Here is a 25756-nt window from a genome sequence, read left to right on the forward strand (position 1 = left end):
CTGAAGGATCAATGTATTTGCTCTGTAATTATCCATCTTTGTCTACCTTGACATTTCATAGGTCACTGATTTTGCATTACCAGGGACATTGTGATAACGCTGGATCAGAACAAATAGGACAGCATGTAATATTTTGTGTTATAATCAGCTTATCTGGTTGGGGCGCAAGTGTGCAGACAAACAGGCAGCCTGGTTCAATGTGAATTAATGTGCTCATGGCAGGTTTTGTGTGGTTCTTTTTCCGTGGGCTCCTGACTGTGAGGGGCTCAGATGTTAGAGCGCAACTCCCTGCAGAAAAGAATGAATGATTTTAACAAAGTCAAGCATAAAAGTAAAGATGGCTGTTCCCTCCACCTGCACATCCTTGGCCAAGTCGTGGCTGTTTTCTCAGAAACACAAACCTGACAAATTGCAGATGCAAATTATGTGAGAGATGGATAAAAAAAAAAAAAAGTTTCTTTTGAGTCTTGTTTGAGTTTGCGCTCTCTGTTTTTGTGACAAAGCTGTCCTGTAATTTGTGATCAAATACTGTGTGCCTTTTGGAATTAAATGATGATAAATACTTGGAGGACTACACTGGGAAATCCTTGTGATCTAGATCAATTTTAAACTGAAAAATATCTATAGCTACTTACTAAATGTGCAATGTCCTCTTAGCTGTTTCATAATATGTTACATTTTCATGTGTCACAGACCATTAACCTTTTGGGTACTTACTGAATGCAAAATATGGTGTCTTCCAGATGTCCTATATATGATGCCACAATTTTTGTTTAAAAACAGGAAGTCATAGGAAGTCAGAATTTAGACAAATGATTAGAAATCAAGTCTTTTTAACTGTTTGTCGAAGAAGAGATGACTTTGAAGTTTTTGTTACAGGTTATACTGTTGAACATGTTACAGGCACAATTCAGCTTTGGCTCACCAAGACATACAGCAGCTCTTGTAAACTAAACTGATCTCCATCTGTGACAAGAAGAGTTCATACACAAACATTCACATTCAAATGTGAGGACAGACAAAGGCTGCTTATTTAATGGCTCATCATATCATCATAGTCTTCTACCATAAGCCTATTTATTCATAAGCATTTTAACTGACAGCCAATCAGTCAGCATAGGTTTGAGGTTTGCTTTGGTTTGTGAACAGCGGAGAGGGGAGGTGTGGTAGTTTGCATTGTTGGTCATTTGACCTGTGAAAATATTATAGCCCAAGATAAGTTGCTGAACAAAATCTACAGCCATTATAAAATGAATAGTTAATCCCACATGGTGCTGTGTCTGTGTCTGGTAAAAAGGGGTGAAGAAAGACAAGTAGTGTTGCTAATGAGTTGTACCCCACCATTGCCTGGATTTCCTGTGTGCATTTACAGTTGCATCATATTGATGAGTGTATTTATGGTGTGTTGATGTGTAGTGCCTCAGTGGCAACAGAGGCTCATTCACGGCTTTGTGCGCTCTGTGTTGAGAGACACCCTTGGGCCCCTGCTAAGTATCCTATGTAGAGGTTGTCTCCCGGGGTCGGAGCGATGAACATTCTGTCCTTACCGCTTGGAGAACAGGTGATCGTCTCAGCGGCTCATCTCACTGGCTGCTGGCCCCTCTAATGAGACTGAGTCAGCCGTGAAACTCTAGTGCTGTGGTATCAGTGTTGTTTATAGATATATACACAGGCCATCTGGGTTCTTGAAGGGTACAGCTCCTCCTATCAAGTAGGGTCGCACCATACTGGAAAAAATCTGACAATATGATATTTTTTTCCTGTGATATATTGCAATATGAAAACTGCAAGATTTTTGTGTGTGTGTGTGTGTGTGTGTTAAGCATTTTTTACATTGGGACAGCTTGAGAGAACCTTGTGAGTTTTCCTTTTGTATCAAGCAGCAAAAAGTAGTATGATCTGTTCCAGTTAATTGGACATTGTGCCTCCTGCAATGTGACCAATATACATGCTCACATATCATAATGTCGATGCTGAAACAACATTTCTTGCAGCCCTGCCAGCAAGTGATGCTACACATCTCTGTTTATGGCTGTTAGCATTTGATTAATTTAAGTCATTTTTTTAAAAAGGCCATTTTGATCTTGAAAAGAGGTTGATACAGCAGCCTTCACCAAAGTTTAAACCCACGTAAATATTGTAGCAAAATTAAAGTTGAGTCATGAGTCATCTGAAGCTTCTGTCTGCCTTGTTTTGTGACCTGAGGGTTTTTCTGATGTCAGTTCAAATAAGGTAGAGCGATATATCAGTATTATATTGATATCGGGATATGGGACTAGATTTCATCTTGGATTTTGGACATTATCATGGCGTAAGTGTTGTTTTTTGCTTTGTTTTATGGCTGCCTGACAGTAAAAGGATACAAATTTCTTAACTTATTAGACTAGGGTGTGCCCAATTTCAGTTAATCGAGTAACTGCAATAGGTTGCCCCTGTGGCAGATAAAAATAATTAACCAGCTGTTAAATGATAAAGCCATTTTTTTTGTCAAGGAGAGATATGCTGTTTTGTGCTTGGAGAGTGCAGAGGTTGAAGGCGTGAGTAAATCTCTTGTCAAAGCATCAGTAGTCATCCCTACAGTAGTCAAACTCAAAACTGTTTCTGCAGTATCATTTTTTACCAAGCCAAAGTATGCTTGTGATATCAAAATTTTGTGCTTGTTTGGGTTGATGTTGGCCACCCACTGCACTCCACCATCTGTCAAATGTTTACTGGAATGTTCAGATTTGGTCAGGCAATAATCGAAATATACATGGTTTGGCTGGGCAACGAGTGTCTATGCCACTTGCTTGTTTTGTGTTGTTTTAGTCTTGTTTAGCCTCATGTCTGTTTATCCATGTGACTGAGCTAGCCTTGACTCACTGAGGCTCTGTGGTTTTCTGCTGTATTATTGGCTCTGGAGCAGTAGGGTGTGTACTGCAATCTCTAATAAAGAGGAATAACACGTACACCACCACACTCTTCTTTGTGGTGCAGGGAGTCAAACCAAGGAGTTTATAGTTCATATAAAGAAAATAGTTTCCCTGCCCACACATATCACCCCCGTATCTCTCACTGCTCCCTTGATGTGCCGCTCAGAAAGTGTTCTCTCAAGACAAAGGTCACAATGCAAGATTCAGAGGTGATATGTGTGTGTGAGAAGTGTCTTTTGTTATATGGCGCTGTTTACTGCTCTGGCAAGAGCGATGAAGGTTACCATGTGAACTGAATGACGGTCTGCAGAGGTTTGGCCAGCAGCTCCAGTCTGAGGATGAGTAAGCCTCTGTGTCTGAGTGGGCAGCAGCAGTGGGTTTCCAGCGTTTGCTTGGTTGCAACAGTAATGATCGGATGCTCTCTGTGAACCCTCAGTCAGCTAAATGGTTTCAGCCACCAAAACACAAAAATAACCCCCAGTTTACTGTCTTATTATAGATGCTGTACGTAATGGTGCATCATCGATTGTAGCATAGTCATTTACCACATGGTCTGATTAACAGACATCTCCGCAATGCACAGCACCCTCCCTTATCTCTGCAGTAGTCTTCTGTGTCTCTATGAGTCATTGTTTAGTTTCCATTAAGGTAAAAGTCTCATCTGAAAGCTTGGTGTTTGTGCAGTGGGATTATCAGAATTACAGCCCTTTCCCTGGAGTGACACCTGTACTGCTGAGCCTGCTTTCTTCCAAATTAGCCCCCTATTCCAGCCCTACGTTTTGTCTTAAATCCCAGTTCATCCTTTTTGTTTTTGCTCCTGTCACTCCCCTTTCATCACTCCTTTTATTATAGAGCCCTTTGATAGCAGTAGTAGCAGAGTACTTTCTACTTCTTTTGTCCTTTCTTTTTTGCTCCTTCTTGTTATCTTCTTGTTTTTTTGTGCTTTCGCATATTCCCTCCTTCCCTGCCTTGCCTTCCTCCCCCCTCCTCCTCCTCTTTCTTCTTCTCTTTCTCTCTCTGTGGTCTTCAGTAGTAGTGTGGCAGACTGATAGGCCATCAGCAGGCAGGTAGTGTAACACTCGGTAGCTTGGAGAGGTCAGATCCTTGCTACAGTGTCAGCTTCATTTTTGATTCTGCAGCATGCTAAGGCTTCTGGCTCCTGGTGGAAAGAGAGAGACAAAGGGAGAGAGTGAGTGAGAGAAATGTAGAAAGAAAGAGAAGAGCTGGCTTCTGGACAAGGCTACTCCTGCTGCCACTAAGGGCTGCCTACACTGCTGCTGCTGCATGACGTTTAATATGCCTGATAGAGGACGCCTCACTGAGGTCTAAGACACTCTTATACCCGGGACAAAATGCTGCAGAGCTGAGGAGGCTTAGACGGTAAATCCAGACTCCCTCCCATTTTTCATTTCTCCCATTCCCCCTTCCTTTCCATTTGTTTTCATATCTCTGCTTCTCTGCCCCTCCTCCCTTTCACACACACATTCATTCACTATCACCCTCTCTCACTGTCCCCCTCTCCCTCTTTACCCTCTCCTCTGCTCTGCCTGTCATTTTTGTTGTCCTCCATCTTTCTTTATCTCTCTTTCCTGTTCTGTGCCCTATGCTGCGTGAGTACCAAGGTGGGTCTGGTGACTGGTCATGTGAGAGTAGTGTCTAGTGCACTGTCTAAAGCTTAGGGGAGGGGACTTAAAAAGGACTCGGAGTGTGTGTGTGTGTGTGTGTGTGTGTGTGTGTGTGTGTGTGTGTGTGTGTGTGTGTGTGTGTGTGTGGGCTAGGTGACCTCTGGGAGTAATATTGTTGTTTTTTTTTTTTTTTTCTGTAAATCTGTGCTTCAGCAGTTAGTTTCATGTTGATATGCACATGCATGCACAAACAGATACACACTTGCAGGCGGAACACGAGTACAGTGTTAGCAGAGTGCAAGCATCTGTGCCCGCGCACACACACTTAAGCTGTAGGGGTTATGTAACTTACTCTGCCATTTCAAATGATTTGAGATCACGACTGCTTGCTGTGCTGGACTAGATTACTGTGTGTCTGGGCCAGCAGCATGGGCAGTACAGTCAGCAGCTGGATGGGGCTGGATTCTGCTGAGTGGAACTGGTGCTTGGGTGTTGGGTAACAGAGGGGAATCCTCTCTTAAAGCCCCTGACAGCTCAGTGGCATGCTAACACTCAGCAGTGGTAGCCGTTCCTTCAACCCGATGGGCTACAGTCTCGCTAATAGCTTCTCCCTCGACTGTAGCACCACTGGATAAAAGAAGCAGGAGCACACAGTAACAAGGAGACACTGTTTTAGCACAATGTGTATATCTTGGAGTGCAACATTGGCATTTTGAGAGGCAACAAATTAGCTGTAAAGCTGTGTGGGGCAGTCAGAGCTGATGTACTGTTTGTTTCGAGGCATTTCTCCCCTCAGTAAAAGGTCAAGTGTGTGGTGTGACCATCAGTTTGATTATCATGTAGCTTCAGCTGAGTTGCAGCACGCTGTGTGCCTGCATATTTGTTCAGAGGATTAGCATTCAGCATCATAATTAGATATGAGGTTAACCTAAGAGATTTTGCTATCATCAAAGCAAAATGCAGTTCTTTAATTATAACAGAGGCTGTTTTAAAACCAATCCCGGAGCAGCTTTCACTCATGTGCATGCATGTCTATATTTGATATCTCAATCAGATATCTACTATTTGCATACAGTAGATCACCCCCCGGTAGAAACATTTTCAGTATTTCGCTCAGCCATGGGCAGGATTATGATCCATCATTATGCATGATGCATATTCAACACAACAGGGGCTGAGAGAGAGGGGGAAAGAAAGAGAGAGTATAATGAGGTTACCCCTGCTCACCAAAGACTGTGAGCAGAGCTTTCCAACTACAAAAGATGAGGAGACCAAAGGCTGCACATAGGACTGGGGAAAGCCTCCTGCGTTAATTAGACTTTGCTGAAAGAATAGTATCTAAACCTCATTTTACCAAGATATTGCTGTGGGCTTAACTTGCAGTGGAGAGTCAGCAGCAACAAAAATAGCTGAAAAATAGTTGGAGTAGACAGTACACCACATGCTACTGTTCTGTGGTCCCAGAGGAGCTCTCCATGGTGCTGAACACCAAGACGGGTATGTTCACTGCTCACAGCTGAGGCACAGTTATTTGGAGTTCCTGGCTTCCTTTGCAAAACCTTTACCAAGCTTTATATATTCTACCGCAGTGCTACTACAATGTGTGGGGAAAATTTATCTGTAACCTAAAGCCACTGGTAGATGTGCTTATTGATCCTGGTGTCGCTTAATTTTTGCCATTTGTCAAGGTTAAACCAGTTAGAGATCACTTGTACAAGGGAAATCTGGCTAACAGAGCAGCGATATTTAGTAGCAGAAGGAAAAACAATAAACAAACATATGGTGAGAGAATGAGATGGTGAGAGGAATGAGATGGTGAGAGGACAGAGATACAGAGAGTGACAAGTTAATAACAACATCCATAATTTCCAATGGATTCGTTTTTCATACTGTTTTTTTTTTTTTTGTTTGTTTGTTTGGTTTTTTTTTGCCCAATTTCCACCCCAACCAGTGCCTCACTGGAGACTTACACCTAACCCTAACCTGACAAATATTGCTGTCTGCCAGAAAGTGAAACTCCTTGTGGCCAAGCAGGCAAATGAGTGTTAGGATGAAAACTGGTGGTCCATGTCTCCCCCCTGGCTCCTGGCTGGCAGAATTTCACTCCCAGTTACCCACTGCATACGGACGGTCATGGAGGGAATATAGATTGCTATGGATGTACCTCTGTTGTGCACGCATTTGCATTAGTGCCATTGAGGCACAAATGCTAGATCCAGCTTAAGGGGTTGGCCTCCCTCATCTGTCTTCATCTAATGTGCAGTAAACGCCTCTTCACTTTATCCAGGAGCTCATTACTCACAATGGCAGCCATTTGAATCTTTTATCAGAGGGATTTTTAATTGAACATTGGCAAATGTGTTCCAAACAAATGGGCCTGAGCAAGCCTGAGAGCAGTGTGTGTGTGTATGTGTGTGTGAGTGAAATATTCATAGCACATCTTAGCGTGATTTTGAAGCAGTCTGGTCCTGAAACCTGTACACATTAGATACCAGCCCACAAGGGATATGGCAGGCCGTCTGCTGTATGTGATTCACTCAAAGATAATAATCTAGGAAGGAGTGTTGAAATACATAATAAGTTCACATTTTTCAGGGTAAGCTACAGAAGACCTACTTGTGTTTCTTCATTTTTACCTCTTTTTGCATTTAACTTCTTATGAACAAAGACTACATAATGATTAGCAGTAGCAAAAGACAGAAATGTCTTGCTTGTCAGCCTGTTACAAATGTCATAGAAGCTACAGTAAAAAAAAAAATAGATTTTTGCTTTAACTCCCTGCTAAATAAGTTAATGTGTTAATAATCAATCAACTCAAAATCATAAATGTTGTAGCATTTGTTTTGTTTATTTAAAGCATCACTATTGTTTTCAAAAGGAAATGTTTAATTCTAATTCTAATGGTAACCCCAAGCCCTAATCCTAAAATGGTCACCAGAAGAAATGAGGACCAGCAAAATGGATTTTCCTAATCTTTATATCCTTGTCTTCATGAGGAGAGCAGTACAACAAAGCGCGCACACACATACACTCACACACACACAATTGAGCAGGATCACAGCCTGGTGGACCTGCTATGACAGATAAGGGGTCAAAGATGTAATCACGCCAACTGTCACTTGCCTGTGGTGAAGCGCCACAAGGTTAAAGGTCATAAAAGGGCCAAAGCTGGTTCCTCCTCTGTCCGCTCTTCCTGTTATCTGACCTTATTGCTCGATGTCTTATTAAATGTAGCCAACACTCTAAGGTCAATGGGGGAATCAGTAGATGTAGCAAAAGCAAAATGTCTTCTATTTGAATGGATTCCAATATCTATTCAAAGTCAAACAAAGCTGTAAGCGTTGCCGTGATGGAATGCACATTCATGCGCTCTCACACACTGTGTGTGTATTGTATGCTGCGGACTTATGGTGGCTCTGCCGGTGCTTATTTTAGTCCTGTTTAGGGACACGTGCTTCCATGCTACCAGAGAGTGTGCACTGGTAGAAGACACTGACACACATAAAATCCCCCTTTTTAATTCTATACACTAATCTTTGAACATCCAGCTGCACTTTAGCACCCTTTCACTCCCACCCTTAGTAAGGATTTTCCTTGTGTGCTGATGTGTAGCTCAGTCTGCTGAAAATAGAAGACTGTGGTGTTGATGTGTGTTAATGCTTGTTTATTGATGTTTTTTTATGCACTGAGTAATGTAAAAGAAATGATTGGTAGAATCTAGGTTGAGTATAGATGTCTATACTCGAATCACCCTTAAAAGAGATGGGTGTTCTCTGTTTGAGTGTGTATACCCTGCACTAGCGGATGCCTTCAAGCCTGCTAAAATTGAAGTGTTAACTTCTGATTGGATTAGAGTCACAGTGAGACGTGGCATCTCCAGAGCGGGCAGATCACCCAGGCAGCTTTGATGGGGATATCTCATTTTGAGCTGCTCCCCGTGAAAAGCCAATGGTGATTAACTCTCCGGATAATACACTGATAGATGGTACAAGTCATCCTCCTTAGTAATTGCAGCAGACTTCAACTGTGTTGTGGTTCTAATCACACAACGTGAAGAAAGCCGAATTTCTCTCTATTGTATTTCAGAAGCTAATGCAGCATTCAGTTGTCAGCTTGATTTGACGGATACTCAATGGAAAGATAACGTGAAAACAAGCATTTAAAAAAGAAAATAAAAACTCAGGAAGCACGTTTTAGCAGCTGTCAGGTGGACACTAGTGGAGGTGGATACTTTGTCAGTCATGACAGATTTTCAAACTGTTTTGAAATCTTTCTTTACAGTTATTTTATCAAACATATTTACGTCTCATTTACGAAGGAGAGCGCAGAATGGACTGAATAAGAGAAACACCTCCGTTTTTAATATACATTTAGGCTTTTTAGCTGATATTTGGAGTATCTATACAGTCTTTATTTTTACACAAAATAATCAGAGAAACTTTTATTCAGAAAGCGTAACACCACAATCTTTAACATTTGAAGCTAAGAATCATTCCACCCTCCTACCTGTTTTCCAACAATAAAAGCATTTTGTAATATGTAATAGATAATCTCAGAAAATCTCTCTCACTCTGACATTCGCGTGCACACACAGACACAGAAGCACACACACACACACACACACAGAGAGGGACACACACACACCTAAATAGTGCTGAATAATGAAATGCTCCAGATCTCTCTCTGACTGCCTAGTCTCACTGCGTTCTCAGGCAGCTACTGTTCCTGACAAACCATAGCAGCCGTCCTCTGCTTTTTCTCCCCTCAGGAGACTCAGATCAGCACCAGAAGGAAGGAGTGTGAAGCACTCGAGGCGGAGGTGAAGAAAAAGAATCAAACATGTCAGACTTTGGTAAGTGCTCCAAAAATATACCCTGGCCTCTGAGTGAAAGCATAGAGGCTAAAATTGATTTGTACCTAAGAGCTTTGCCCGCTATCATCACACACAAAGGTCCCTGGAGAAAATGAGCTGCAGTCTGCTGTAGTGATAGCTTGGCTCTCTGCTTATGATTACTAAAACTGAAAAATGGGAGCAGTTATCTTTAATTTGCATTATCCATGTGTTGCTTTTTGTTAGCACAGGCAATGCATTTATGAATTAGAGCCACACTTTCTAGCAGTGATTACTTGTTGTATTTATAGTAATACAGTATATTGTGCTGTGTCTAGTGTACACCATCTACTATAAGCAGTTTCAGCCTGCAGCTATAGTGATGTGTTTTGTATACAGTATGGTTCATGGATGACAGCAGAGTATAACACACAGCTGATGCTGTATAAGTAATGATAACCTACTAAAAAGGTCAGAGGTTACGTTATACAAGTCCTCTGCTTTCACGTGTCATTCGGTGCCTCCGGAAAGACATTTTCTCAGAACATCCTAGAAATATCACTCTGCCTTCTGGGCTGGTCTTGACTCAAGACAAAAGGCCAAGACAGTGAGAAAAGATAAGGTGGAGAGAAGCTGTGGAGAGGAAAAAAACCCTTCTTGACTTCTCTTAAGGCCCTTTATAAAGTTGTTCGTCTACATGCCTCACCTTGACATTTTCACATTATTATTAAAACAAATGGGTACACTGGCTGCACATAAAAAACTAATTCCCTGTTGCTTCTCATTGCTCATATTCTAATAATGGTAATACAAAGGCACACAGCTGTGGTTAGGTACAGTAGCATTTCATGCAATTGTTTTTGTTGATCAGCCAGAACTGCAAATGCTAGCTGCTTATAAATAGAACATAGCTTTATTTAGTATACCCAAAATGTTATACTACATTCTTTTATGTGTTACTGGTGATGCCTGGTAGATACTGTGTGAACAGCCCCCTGCTGTAGGTGGAAACTCATTCCTTAATTAAAACATAACTGCTTCATTATTGGAGGGTTTGCAGTTCAAGGCATCAGTATCTGTGGCACCTGTTGGTCTGAGTGGTTGAACTCAGCTCTCCCTCTTAGGTCGCTGCGGTCTGGTGATGGTTTGAGTGCACGACTCAAAGACTGAGTTCTAGTAGTCATCTTGACTCCTAAAGGCCATTTGAATTTAGATGCTTTCAAGTGGCAGATCACACAAGACATAAAAGTGGGTATTGTCAGGTGGTGTTTTTGAATGGAGGGTTTGCAGATGGAGCCAGGCTGAAGGCAAGCTCTGAATGCCAAGCACCCTCCAGTGATCAATTACCAGTCTTTACTACTGCACTGCATTTACTTTTGCATTATTGTCTTGGAGAAGTCAACAGGCTCTAACATTATCGGTGTCTCTGTCACAGCAGGAGAGCATCAGCACAGTGAATCACAACACAACTAATACTTAAGTTAATGATTCTGGTCTGAGGGCTCTTGCCATCACAGCCGCAGGAGGCCCTGCATGCACAGTAACTAATCACTCCACATTATAGGCTTCTGGCATGGACAGACTTTCAGAGCTCTGCTCAGCTCGCAGCTCCTGCTATGTGTTACACAGAAACTTCAATAGTGTTGCTTTGGTGTGTTGTAGTGGTTCTCAAAGTGGCTTCCAGGATCCCCCAGTGGCCTTGAGGCATTTCCATGGGTATCCCCAGTAAAAGAGTGATATATTTTTGCTGTATTTTATTTGACTGCAAATTATTCCTCTCTCATAGGGATAATTTGCAGTTTTTCATATGGTGGAAAAATGTATTCCTGGACAAACTGTGTGTGTGTTTTGGGGTCTGTCACATGAAATTGTTTGATCACCTTGACAAGCTAATTCATACTTTGTGTAGTCAATGCAGTCTGCGCAGCATCAACGGCAATATTACGTATTGTGGCATGTGCGGCTGTGCATGGAGGGTCCATGAAGGGTCTCAGCATGGAGTCATGCACCTCTAGATTTTTTGAACATCACAGGTGGTGTCACAGATGCTACATTGCAGTTATTGGCTGGATGGTTGCTCTAAAACAAATACTAGAAGTGAACTACATGGTACTGCATCACTATGGCATCAGCTCAAACTCTGTTCTCTCAAGCCGGATTGACCACTAGAGCCATTAATTGACAGATGAATCAAATAATTAATTAACTGACTGTTGTCTGATCAAGTGCATGCCATAAACACAGCAAATCCTGAAGAGCAGCATGAAGCAGCAGTAAGAAGAACATTATGAACTTGCTTATGGTTGGCATAAACACCTCTTTGTACTACAGAACAAAAATGAAGCTTTACCCAGTGTATTTGGAACACTGGTGCAATAAATAAAAACAACACATACGTGTAATCTGTAGAGGTAATAGGCAGAGAGTAATGCAGATGGCCTGGACAGAGATTTTATTTTTTTTCTATGAAAGGGAGAAGTGCTGGAGGGATTCAGAAGTAAGTTAAATGGCAGTGTTTGGTCCAGGACCATTTGAATTCATTCCCTCATGCCCTGAAGCCTACTTCTTTAGATGAGCTGTCTTTGTGGGATCTCTGCCCCAAATAAACACTCCATTAGGACTGTTTTTCTCCGCTCTCGTCCTCTCACGTCCCCTGCCCACAGCAGCACTTCCCTCCTTGCCCATTGTCAGCCTGCTCAGTCCGGGGGAAACTACCCAAAGGATAAACTGTCCCCAAATGGCATGCAGAAATGGCAGGCTGGTCTCCACAGACTGCAGCGCAACTCTTATCTCCTTCCACACTGAGCTCTGAGAACAGAGACACAAACAGAGACAAGACCAATGAGCACCAATGTGAGGGGATGGTGGGTTGACAGTAATGTCACTCCCTGTTTGGTCTCTGCCGGTTCACCTCTGTCTCTGTCCCTTTCTCTCTTCTATTTTCTCCTTCTCTTATTCCTCTCTCTTCTGTCCCTCTCTTTTTATCCTTATTTGCCCGCCTGTCTGTCTCTCTATCACCCTGTTTGTCTTTCTCGCTCTCTCTGCTTCTCTGGTAAAAATAAATGCAAGGTCAAATATACATACAGCTAGAACAAGTGCAACCCCAGTGCAGTGTCTTCAGTAGTGTACGTCCATGCTTTCATTGATTTATATTGATAGCCTATGGAAAAATCTGTATTAAAGTTTGATTTCCAATGTTGAAATTCCAGTTGGCATGTCTTCTTGCAGTGAGTTTAGCTATCGTGTATATAAACACACAGTCTGAGTGAGAGTGCAAGTGACAGTAAACACTGGCATAGCCATCTGGCACCTCCACCTTCCTGGATATCGAGTGTATAACTAACTACAAGCCATCTCCAGAGCATGCCTCCGCTAGCATTTAAGGCCTGTTACCATGGCAACAAGCATCAGCTGCGCCAGCATCACCCGAATACGTATTAGCAGTTATCGAAGATCAATAGCGAGGCAGACAGAAGGCATAGTCAACAAGTCAGAGGACCAAACTGCATAGCCATGCTTGCAACTGTAGCTCGATAGCTGGGTGTGAAACGCGTGCCTCGGTGGTCATGGAGGGCAGACTGCCTCTGAGCTTTCATTAAGGGTTGTTTGCAAACACAAACACCTTCTGTCAAAACCATGTTTTGTCAGATCTCATTGGCTTTTGCTCGGGCACATGGCTTGGCATGCATTGTATGTGCAAAAAAAAAAACAAAAAAAAAAAAAAATCAAAATCACACTTCAAGATAGACAGGCCGGTTTTGTGTTCTGTTTCATTACTGACTCAATGGGAATTTGCATTTTACACAGAGCTGCAAATTCTGGTAAACATTAGCAGGTACATGGGAATGCCTGTATAAGAGATGGCCTCTGTGCATTTGTTGGTTGGTGTTTTTTGTGTGTATGTGTGTGAAATGCTTTTTGCAGTGCAGGGAAATTATGTTATACAGTATTTCAAAGACCTACATAATGGTAATATCGTTTGTACTTATACACCAGACAGTATCACAGGCATCTTGGAACTTTATTTTGACTTTTAGGGGTACAGTTGTAGCGGCGGCATAACAAGGCGGAAATTTACATTACTTTGATTTGAATGATATAATTCTTCTGCCTTAAATATGTGTCACTTTCTTGTTGACTCTAGTGCTAGGCAGAAGAGGTTGAACTGATCATTAGTGCAGTGTGCTAGTGCTTGGCTGCCTGTGGTCTATATTGAACAAGAGTAAAAGGTGGTATCTACAGTAATTGAGTCAAGAGATCAAAGACTAAGTGGGTGAAATGCTTCTTGTGCCCGTGTGTTAAAGAGCAGGGCCGCTTCCTCCATCAGGGTTGCAGAAAGTAAACACACTGCACTGACACAGCAGGCTGAGTCGGGTCATGTTACATCTTTTGCTTTGCTATGTTAAATTCCACAGTCCCTAGGAAATGAACAAATAAATAAATATCTGTGCAAAACACCACTGACTCTTCAATGATAAGCTTTCAAACAGCAGAGGATCACAGGTATTCTGCACCATCGCTCTAATTATACTGTGCCATAGTGCAACATGTATTATTCACAAAGGTTCCCTGACTCGTCAACATTGAACATTTTAATGACCTCCCCATTGGTCAAACATCAAGTTCTTTATTTTCTCCTCACAAAATAGAGAGTTTAAGCGCATCAGTTACAGTTGTGATGTTTCTATTATTACGGCTAATCAATTTTTTCTGATTCAGTCTCAAAGGCATTACAAATCAATGGTCAAACTGGATAGATTTTCTGTAAAGTACGTTTAATTTTGCTGTCAGTGAAATGGTCAGTGAACCAGAAGCAGAACTCAGAAACAGCCCAGCCCTGCTGTGTTAGGTTGGCTGCAGTCATGGACAAAGTACACAACCCCATCACTTTAGTCAAAGTATAGTTACTCCTGGTCAAACATCACTCCACTACAAGTGAAAGTTGCTCACTCAATTTTTTACTTGTTAAAGTACAAGAGCACTTGCTTTTAAAACACTTTAGTATTCAAAAGTACATTTTCTTTTTAAGATCAGTGCATAGATGTATTGTTTTCACAAGGCATTTACAGAAACTCGTAGCTCTCTGAAACCACCTAATGAATACGCTGACTTGCTTGTAGGACCACTCTGCTACACAAATGTATGTGCCACTGCCGGGTTAGTTGATTGCACTTTGCTAACACAATGGATTGGGTGCATTTTACTTAGAAAGCAGATGTCTCACTTGTGCTTGTTTCACAGAGCTGGATGATATGTTGCTGCTTTTATATTAAACCCAGTTGAGAGCTGGTACTATGACTGGTTTTTCTCCTGTGAGGAACACAGCCTGTGGCTAATCGCATTTTAGAAAATAATGAAAATTCAACAGTTGACTTCAAACCTGTGTTTAAAAGTAGCGAGTAAAGACAATCTTCATACAAATGTAGTAGGGCCCAAAGTACAATAGTTGTCTTTGAAATGTAGTGGAATAAAAGCCACACTAATTAACCTTAAAATTGGTGGTCGGATACCCTGGGGACTCTTTTAACCTGAACACCCTGGAGAGGGGACACTAGAGGTGAGTGACCTCAAAGCAAACATTACACTTCGTATTATTGCACAATCAAGCAACAGTTAACACTACATTCAATCCATTGTCATTTTGGCAAAGGTTATACCACAATGAGCACATTACAGTATGTTTAGGTAGCCAAAGTAGCCAAACTGAATATATATGTTTGTTTTTACAGGGCTGGCCTTCAGTCGGTTCCAGCTGAGAGACACAAGCAAGATACACATCATTAATACATGCAACAATTTCAGTAAAAATATTCAACCCTTCAAGCTTGTGCCTTATTTCTTTTGTCAGTGCTATATACAAATTATGCTACGAAATACTGGCAATGAAAAGGACCTTCATTACATGCTGAATAATGCTGTAGACGGTGCATAGACCACAAGGTGTTCTCTTATTCGTTAAGCTCACAGGTTCTCCATAAAATTGTGTCTTGCTCAGGCATTATAGTGCGTTCTGATATGTTTAAAGCGTTAACATGTGTTGGCAATGCAGGATAGAGAGACAGCTGATTTTTCTGTTTTCAAGAGAATTTGGTGTGCATCCCCATGTGTGTGCTGTAGATTTCACATTCCGCAACGGGGTTTCAAACAAGGATAACAGGCATGTTGAAATGCTTAAATCAATGAGGAGCTGAAATTTCATAAAGCATTTCAGGCCTTTTCTTTCGTTGGTGTACAATGCAGAAGCTCTGTTTCCTCAGTAGGCACTTGTCCTTCTGAATGAATACCTGGAGGCTTAGCCAGCTCACATTAGTGCTGAATTGAAGGATCAATGAGTATGAATAAGAATGCCAATGCAATCCAGTGCTTGTACAGGAAAGATTAAAATTGACGGGACACAATTGATTCAGGTTAAAATGCCAATATTTTTTTGGATGCGAGTGCATTGATTGATGAATGAAATAGCAGCAGATCTAAGATGTTGTCTGTGTCTTAGGGCTGTTGTTTATTTTTTGCCAATTCACCTTCTATTGCAGTGGTTTCTCCTTCATGGTGTGCATAATTGTTTAAGTTCATATAGGTACAAACATCATTATTGTTATGATGTAGCAGTAATAGCAGTAATAAGGTAGTAGTAGCCACAGCCATAGTAATAGTAGTAACAGAAGCAATAACATTAGTAACAGTAGTAGCAGTAGCGGCCATTGTAGCTATAATAGCTATCTATCTATCTATCTATCTATCTATCTATCTATCTATCTATCTATCTATCTATATGTGTGTGTGTGTGCGCGCACGCTTTAGTATCAGATCATCATTTCACATAATGCCATGATAGTTAATATCATTTTAATTGCAATATGACCTATATTGCAATATGAAATATGTTAAAAGAGCTTGCACAAACACATGCTTCAGGCAGTATTCACACCCTTTCAACACTTATAGATTTTGTTGTCCAATGACAATTTTGAAATTTTTTTAAGTTATACCATAAAACAACATTATTATACTTTTGCAGGATGGACAGTAATTCAGTGGCACATAATGACTTATAAATTACTTTTGTGTTTAGTGCCAAAGGAAATAACTGTTTCCACAAACTAAATTACATTACTATCCGCAGTCCTAGAAATCTAGTCCCTTGTGGTAAAGGTGTAACTAACAACAATCTCATAACATACTTATACCTAATTAATTTTGTTTTATCATGCATTATCTAATGGATTTAGCTGGATTTATAATGCCCTTGCAAAAGGTTTTAATGCCTTATGCCCTTTAACCAACATTTCAGCTAATATATTGTTTCACATACTTTTATGTGAAAGCTGTATATGTACACTTCCATGCGTGTTAGTATTTGTGTTTGCCTGTGTCTACATTTGTCCTCTGTTGAAAAATGGCCGTCCTTCATAAGTAAAACATCGAGGAGCAGCAGCAGTGTGCAGTGCACTGTCACTAGCCATTAGGAAGGACTGTACTTACTGTAAATCTATCATGCATGAGAAAGGAGGTTTCTTAGCCTCCTATAAGAACAACACTTGTCCTGCATGCTGCTGTAGCTGAAGTGAAATGCGCATAAAAAATAAGAGAACTCTCCAGTTGACACTGCAAATTGCACCCACGGCACGCCTCATGGCTGTTGATTGAATGTAATTAAGTTTTCCTCCTCTGCAATGAAGGGATGTTTTTTAATCTCCCCCTGACACACTTGGTGGGAAAAGGGTGGGGGAAGGAGGCTATTTGTGTGGGTGTGGGTGTGGGTGTGGGTGTGTGTGTGTGTACAGTTTTAGGGAGGGGAATATAGGAATGCATATCTGATTTATATCCTATCATGGGGAACAGAGAAGGGAATTTTCTCAGCTCCTGAAATCCAACTATTCTATGTCTAACACATTGCAGTAAGCGTTTACTTTTGTATTTTTATTTTTCTGCTATAGTAGAAGTCATCATGTTTGCTAAAATGGCTGCTTTTCCACAACACATACATCTTCTCCCTTTAGCTCTGCTTTCTAGACATAGGCAAGAACCTGTAGCAGCCTCCTCAGATGAATAATGTATGGCCTATCGCTAACATGTTGAGTAGAGTGCAGTGCTCTGTTCTAATAATGCTGTGTTGTGAGGGTCTAAACACTGTTTTCTATCTGCCTCTTTTGCCTAGGAGAATGAGCTTCATGATGTTCTCCAGGAGAAGAAGCACTTGAGTCTCCAGTTGTTCAGCAATAGCCAAAAGGCGTCCGAGTATGAGAAGGTAAGAGACGACTCGGCGCAGGTTTCGACTATACAATGAACTTCTTGCCTTATCTGCTCTCACTTCTCAGGGGTGCTCCATTTTTACTCGGGATATTTCTGCGGGTTGTAGGTAATGGTATATTTTCCTCATAGACCATGGCCCTGGGCTGCACCTCCTCTGTCTTTACATTAACACACTATCAGATGAATTTCTGGCTCCCACTGGTATCTGGCCAATGCTGCCCTGAGGATGCCGAATAGATGAACGTGTTGAGGATGTTGAGCCATTTCTCCAGGTTCCCACATATCAATGCAAACCTTGAGCCTCCGATTCTATTAGAGCACTATCACCTTCCTTTTAGCCCGAAGACCTCAAAGGCCTTCTGAGCTGATAACACAGAGGCGGTGGAGATCAACAAACAGAGCACTGGGCCTCTCTCCATGAGGACAGGGAGGCAATTTCCTGGAGGAGCTGATTGGCAGGTAGTTGCCGTAGGGTTGAAGAAGGGCGGGATACTGGTTATTGATGTCTTATCAGGGCTGGGGCGGCTCTCGGAGCAGCTATCCTTCACTGTTATCACACAGACGGATATGAGAGCAGCGCTCTGCGGGGCAGTGCGGATATTAGCCCTCGCTTACACCCCTGTGTGCTGATGCCTATCATCTCGCCGAGCAAACTAGGAGGGGCTGCACACGGCACCTCCCTCTGTCCATATTGGCATGTCTTTTGACCTGCTTCTTCTGATTCCAATATTGTGTAGTTCAGTCTGTCTACATTGGGCCCAGCAGTCACTCTAATCCATGCATATACTTCTAACTGTGCGGAGGCGGGCAAGTCAAAGGCAGAATCACTACTTACTGTTTGTGTTTTCTCTTTGCGGTTGTTGTTTGTTGAAGCAGCCTCCTCAAGCAGTCATTAGTCATTCATGACTGCACTGAGGAAGGGGCATTACCACAGTACTGCTGCAAGAACCAGTCACCTTGTTGCTGATTAGGGGCATTTTAAAAGCTGATTGCAATATACTACCTCATGAGTAGCAAAACACCCGGTTTGTGCATGAACAGAATGTGAAGAAAATGCAGAAACTGATAGAGTGCCATATTTATCAGATGTAATATGTTGTGGCAGTATAAGGCTCATTACTGTAAGTGTTGAATTGCTGTACAGTATGAGTATAATGCACAATCTCTTCATTCAATTGAATGCTTAGCTCTTGGTTAACAATGAAGCATGAATAATTTATTAATGTTTTGGTCTGCAGCTGTGGGAGGGAGTGAATTGTGTTACTCCCACATTATTACAATATTTAAAGGCTTTTATCACTGAAACCAGCCAGCTCGCCTGTCTGTTCCATGACAATTTTTGCCTATTAGATAACTTACCATACATCTACTGTCTGGCCATGGCAAACTGGCTGCCTGTGAACATAATAAAATTAGCTAAGAGTCAAATATGTAGGATTTGATTATGATTGGAGCATAAAACCACAAAACAGATGTCTACATTTGATTGATCACTGATGGAGAAATCACTGGTTTGGACAACAGTCTATGAGTGGAGTTTATACTCCACCAGTGTCCTTTTTCCGTCTTGGCTCTCTTGGTCTTCCTGTTCTCCTCTGTCTGTATGAGTTGTTGGTGTCTATGTTTTGCTGCATGGATGTAGCTCCCATCTTTAGGTCAGCAGTCTGGCTGTTTCTCTGCCCTGCTGTCCATGGTCCTGCTCCTTCTGCATGGCTCTGCATGTACCTTCCACAGCCATTAGCTTTGCTGCATTGATGCATTTATGCACAGTATTTTCGCCTCACTTTATTAAGTCCTGGTACCTCACTAATGCCCCCTCCTCAATTTCCTGTGTATGTGTGTGTTTCATTTGTTTGAGTATGGGTGCCTTTTGTGAGTGTGACTGTCTTCCTCCCAGGTGTGTCCCATTACCCTTCCACTCCCCCATCCTTCTGACCCCTTCATCCCTCCCCGTCATCTTCCTTGTCCTGTTTGTTTCCCTCGTAGTTGCTGTTGTGGCATCTTTGTGGCTGGTCATCGTCTTGGGCAAGGCCCCTTGTTGTTTTTGCTGTCCTTATTTGTCTGCCCGTGTGTTTTCTTTTGTAATATGACTGTGTCTGCTCTGGTAATTTGCTCACTGGGTCGGCACCTATTGTGCATCTCTCTGGCCAGTGGACCTCTCTGTAATCCTTATCAAGATTTCTTCCATGTTTCCCTTTTCCACTCTGGCTTTTTTGAGGGACTTTTTTTGCCCACTATAAGTATTAAGTCAGGGGGTGTTGTCCTGTTTTATTTATGCCTATAAATCCCTTTGAGACTGTAAACAGTGATATGGGGCTCTAAATAAACTTGAACTTGAACTTGAACTTGAACCTGGTCCCCCAAGCATGTTTGCAGTGGTTTACTTGAACTCTGGAAAAGGGCAAAAAATTATTTATCTGTTTACTGATATTTTGGGCCAATATATATATATATTTTTTATTGTTTTTAATTTTAGATATCAGCCTGTCTGTGTCTTACTTCTCCAATATGAAAGCGGTTATTCTCTAGCTCATTTTGATTTATATTGTATAAATTTATCTCTATCAAGTTTTATTTTGCATTTATGACATTCTCTTTGTTTATTTTATTTATTCAAACATTTAATTAAAAAGAGAGTTATTCTGGTAATAGTTTTTCTTGTTTTGTTATTCTGCAGTAATTTTCCAGTGAGAGATGCAGCACAAAATATCAGCTTTGGAATCGGTATCGGCCTTTAAACTACCCATATTGGTAGAACCTTACTCTGGAGTATTTACTCCTTTAGTCTTGTGTTGTTTGGGCAGGTGAGGGCAGTGTCGTTTGAATGGGGGTAGAGTAAGAATGTGATCTCCGTCAACTTCTAGACCCCAAAATGCAAGGATTTATGGTATAAGGAAAGCAGTGTTCTCATCTGTTAGCTAGCAGTCGCTCATGCTTGGAAAGCATACTAGAACAAAAAATGCTGTCTGGAATGATGCTCATGTTTGACTATTTTCTCATTTTTTCTTAGTTGGTATGAACACCAGAGAGATTAAATTACGGCAAAGGAGTACTGACAAATACGTCCTCCTTAGCTTAGAACTGGAATTGACAGAGATTTATTTTGGCACCCTACCAATCCACCCAAACACCGCCAAAATCTCCAACCTTCCAGACTGACAGATTACCAAAACTCTGTCCAATAAACAAGCTACATGTGAGTCCATCTGGCTTTTGTTTATAAGACCTGGTTTGCTTGTAATTGAGCAGTGTGGGCCTAAGTGAACCAAATACAAAAAATGCAACAAAGACACACACACACACACGCACACACACGCATGTGTGCAAATTAAGTGTAGATGTTGACCTTCAAACTGTGGCTCCTTGCTCCTTGCTGGTTCTGTATGTACAGGTGAAGTCTGAGTATGCCCAGCTCAAAGAGACCCTTGGTGCTGTGACGCAGGAGAGAGATTCAGCCCTGTGGGAGAGGAACCAGCTCCAAGGCAAACTGGAGAACCTAGAGCAGGTGCTCAAGGTGAGGAAACCGGCTCTCAGGGCAGGCCTGTCCCAACTGTTTGTCAGTTTGTATTTCCAGTAGTATGTCTACCCTGGGGGTCCTCTTTGAGGTGTTTTTATGGAGCCTGCTCCTCTGCCAGTATCCTCTTCCCACCTGTACTGCACTGCCTCCGCCTGGTTATCTTCCTCTATACTGTCTAATGTCCCTGACGTGTCTGTTGCCTTCCAGTGCCGTGTTGGGAGGTCTCACCAGGAGCTGTGAAAGAGTAGAAGCTTGGAGCAGTCTACCCCCTGTAACCCCGTACCCTCTTCCTCCTACGTATTACCCCACCCCTTAATGTTTTCCACCCCTTTTCCTTCTTGTACTCCCCCATCCCCACTCCCCTGCTAGAATTATAAGGTATCACTGCCATGTCCATCTGTGAGGAAGCAGCCCTGTTCAATCCCATTCTGAATGCTTTCTCTCCACCCCAGTGGCTGTGCTCATCTTTCCCTTTATCCGTGGGCTGCTTACCAGACATACGAATGGCCACCTGGCTTTAAGACCGGAGCACTGTGGAATGTGATTTTGCATGAGGCAGGACCAAGAGTTTGGCTTTAGCAGGATGGGTGGAGCAGGAGGAACGGATAGAGAGTATGGGTGGGCAGGGCCGGGGTGGGGGGTTGGTGGGGGTCACCCCTCATGATGATAATGTCACCTATAAATTTGATGACATTACCTATCGTAGACCTTGAGTTGTTACCGGCATGAAAATGTCATTTGCTTCTTCTCCTCTAACAGTGTTGCAAATCTGTTTGTCTGGTTATTCACATGTAATGAGAGCAGTAAGATGACTGGATGACACTGGCATATTAGGGCTGCGAAGAGCCTTGCATTCAGTCCCTTGTACTGTATGGCTTCTGTTGTTGTTATGGATGACCACAGACAAGTGAGCACGCTATGGAGTTTGCTCACCCTTTTCATGTAACTAAAAACCCTGTATTGATCATGCAAAGCTGAGGACAGCTTTTCAGAAAGTCCCAGTAATGAGACTTCTAACAGGTATTGTGTTACCTAAAGGGGGCAGCAAACCTGACTGTGGATTGATGATTGTTTTTTTTTTTTTGTTGTTGTTTGTTTTGTTTTTTTGCACAGCAAAGCATCTCTAGTCCTCATCTATAAGCACCCTTGTGCAAAATTTGATCTGATCTCTGTAGAGGATCATTTGACATAAACTGTTCTTACATGACACGCACTGTGGCATAGTTTATGTCTTTCTTGTTTTTAATGGTTTTAAGGTCAATATGCTGTTAACCAGCCTCTGTATGTGATCTGTGTGCACATGTACACCTCTGTCATTTCTGAGTGTAGAATGGAAGACTGGAGATGCTTTTTTGGCACAGTGCAGTTGGTTTTAGTTCTACTAACAGCAGCCCTCTCTATGCCCCCCCACAATCCTCCCCCCGCTCTCCATCCCTGCCCCATGCGGACAGCATATGCGTGAGGCTGCAGAGCGGAGGCAGCAGCTAGAGTTGGAGCATGAGCAGGCCTTGGCTGTACTCAATGCAAAGCAGCAGGAGATTGACCTTCTTCAGAAGGTAAGGGATGCTGGGTCACACCATGCTAACAGCGCTGGAGGGTTGGCCTCTCTTGTTTGCCCAGCCTGTGCCCATGTCAGGTTAAAGACCTTTGTGTTGCACAGTGGTGCTATACATACAGCACAACAAAGGTGAAAGACAACTCAAAGACTGTGTTATGGGGCATTCACATTATTGTGGAAAACACCTTTTGCACATCTCTCTCATATTCATTTCAACTTAACCAATCATCTAACTTATGTGTGGACAAATTTGAACTTTGAGCACAGCTCTTTGTGTGCTGCGCAGAGCACTGTGCTCAAAGTTCAAATTTGTTGAACCTTGACCCTGTCATGCACCGACCTTTGAGGGCACAGCCACTGACAGTAAGGTAAGCCTGTACGTCACAGCTGCCAGTTCAAAATGGAAGAGAAACTGATTGTATGTGTTTCTGAATTTCCCGAGCTGTACAACAGCACTTTGAGGGAATACAGAGACCACACACAAAAAAACATTGCATGGTGGAATGTCAGCCTAGAGATGAATCTACTAGGTTTGTTTCAAAAATGAGATTTTACTGGCATAGATAGACCTAGCATTTTAAGCACAGCCACAGTGGCATTAGTCATTCGTAACAACCAAGTAACCACGCTCACTGGATCTACATCTGATAAGCTGTTTGTCATGATAGAAATAATTTCTTAAACAAAGCGTGTGCCTTTTCTCACCTTGTCTTGAGGCAGTCTGATGGCAGACCAGAGATGCTCGGCACTATAAATATATAAATAAAAACATCCCCCCAATGCATATCCTGTATGCATAGCTGTATGAAGCAGTGCATAGAATGCATCGCCTGTGGTTTCCCTTTGATTTTCTGCATTAATGTGAACACCCCATTAATGAACTAATCTGGTGTGAGAATTATCACTTGGAGATTGAATTTAGTTTTCAGTTATGTCACTGTGTCATCTGAGAATAAAGCAGTCTGCTGTCCATAGGCTATGACACCTGCTCACGTCTATCCATAGTTTCAAAGAGCTTTGTGTTGAGCAGTGATGCTACTGTGGCTTCGCTAGTGGATCCTCTTAAATTCGTTCCTTCATGTGTCCATCATGTGCCATGCCTGAGTAGACAGAGTGATCAAAACCTCAGGAGCCCTCCTCTTGTTTGTCACAGCGTGCAAATCAAAAGGCCAGACCCAGAGTAGATATGACACTTTTGGAGGCTTGCTTAAAAAATGCTGGTCCGCAGTATTTGATTGTTAGGCTGCCTCCTCTGCGCAATGGAGCTGACTGTAATATCAAAGCAAGCCCAGCAATGGCTGAGATGGCTGGTAGTGTGAATGTGATAGGAATTGTCACCAACACCTCTGGAACTGGAGCTGAGAGCCTGTGCCTCTGTGTTGCTGCTGCGGTGCTGCTCTAACTTTAGAGTCAGCCATTAGCAGGCAGAGTTCCCAGTTTTTCTGTCATTAGGAGAAGCTCATTGCTGTCTTATCTTCCTTCAGAGACACTGGCTGGTTTCTGCATTCTCCTAAATTAATAGCCTACGAAGTGGATTTATGAAATGGGAAAGTCCACAGATGTTCTGTCATTCGTGTAGAACATTTGTTTTTTTCAACAGATGTTCCTAGTCTCCAAAAGTAAACCAGTGTGCATTATAGCATTTTTTTACACAGCACAAACCTTATTCTTAGTGACTGCCCAGCCCTTAGTGTATTTTGGTGTTTAAGCTTTGTTGAAAATCGTTTTTATTTGCATACAACTTCAATATAAACCAGTATTCTCACAGATGGTTTTCCCAACCATTCAGACATATGTGGCAACATGTTTAATGTTTCACTGACCATCTAGGTTACTGCTGTGAAAAAGGAAAGATTAGCCAGGATGAGCCTTGCATTGAATTATTGCTGGAAGTAATTTGTAGCACTGGGTTTAGCCTGATTGGAGTAGCAGGTATGGGAAGTACACAACATCTGGACAAATCAAATGATTTCAGGCAAGTGGTCAATCACAGGTAACCATAAACAGGATGAGAGCTAAAGGATCTGAACTAAAGCCATAGTACCATAGTGGAAGAGTGTGTGGCATAGTGACTAAGGGCTTTTGCAAACATCAAGCCTCAGTTGTGTATGGCAAGGTTGAGCATAGTTTGTGTACATGTTTGTGTATGCATGTTAGAGTCTTGTATTAAAGTAACCTCATGCCAGTTGTGGGGTAATCAGTAAAAGCCACTGATTCAGTTCAGCCATGTTGGCCTTCATTTGAGTGTTGTGACTGACCACACTGCACAATCTCTGTTTCACATTTTATGCACATTGTCTGCATACGTGCTAACACACATTTTAGTACACACAAAGAATACCAAACCTTTTTTTTTTTTTTTTTTTTTTTTTTTTTTAAATTCTGGCAAATAACGGTGTCAGTGGCAAATGTAAAATAAAGACTGGAAAGGGATTTCTGGAGGTTCACAGACGCCTCATACCTTACTGGTGTTTTTTATTCTGAATCTCACTCTGCGCCCCTGTCTCTCCCAGGCTCAGGTTGAGGCTAAAAAGGAACATGAGGGCGCCGTCTATCTATTAGAGGTGAGTGTCTGGGCACTATGGGAGTGGGGGGCTGGTGTGAGCGGGTGGTTGTGAGTGTTTAAGACAGCTGCTGGAATGAATTGCACAGGCCATCCTGCCAGTCAGATGTGTGTAAGCCTTTTCTACTTCTCGACCTCATCGGCTGAAACCTTTTGCACTTTTTTCAGTTCTTCATGTATCTAATATGGATCTTTATGGCTGTTTTTTTCAACCATATGTTTTAAATAATTTGGGTAACACCCATTTCAACCTGCTGAGCAGGGTTTTGTAAACACCAGCCTCTTTTGTACAAATGGGTAAATCATAAACAGTATTGTATATGTATCATACGTGGCCATTATTTACCTATCTATGATTTCATCCTCCTACTGTTACTCAAGTGGTGCACATGCACGAGTGCCACAGCAGACCTTAATGTGAAAGGTGCTTTTCTTTCAAGAAGTGTATGAGTGATTACATGTGTAATTGTGCTTAATTTCTTTCCTACATCTCTTTT

At 42.1% G+C, this 25756-nt stretch overlaps 1 protein-coding gene across 1 annotated transcript in view; it reads left to right on the forward strand.

Moving 5' to 3' along the window:
* Positions 1 to 25756, forward strand: part of rimbp2b (RIMS binding protein 2b) — a 92831-nt gene that overhangs the window by 37644 nt on the left and 29431 nt on the right. Inside the window, exons 5-9 of the mRNA XM_030060237.1 lie at positions 9306 to 9389; positions 17527 to 17616; positions 21013 to 21135; positions 22590 to 22694; positions 25210 to 25260. Of these exons, the coding sequence (XP_029916097.1) occupies positions 9306 to 9389; positions 17527 to 17616; positions 21013 to 21135; positions 22590 to 22694; positions 25210 to 25260 (453 nt within the window). The remainder of the gene's footprint in view (positions 1 to 9305; positions 9390 to 17526; positions 17617 to 21012; positions 21136 to 22589; positions 22695 to 25209; positions 25261 to 25756) is intronic.

The sequence above is a fragment of the Myripristis murdjan genome, chromosome 9 (genome assembly GCF_902150065.1).
Source record: "Myripristis murdjan chromosome 9, fMyrMur1.1, whole genome shotgun sequence".
In the NCBI taxonomy this organism is placed as follows: domain Eukaryota; kingdom Metazoa; phylum Chordata; class Actinopteri; order Holocentriformes; family Holocentridae; genus Myripristis; species Myripristis murdjan.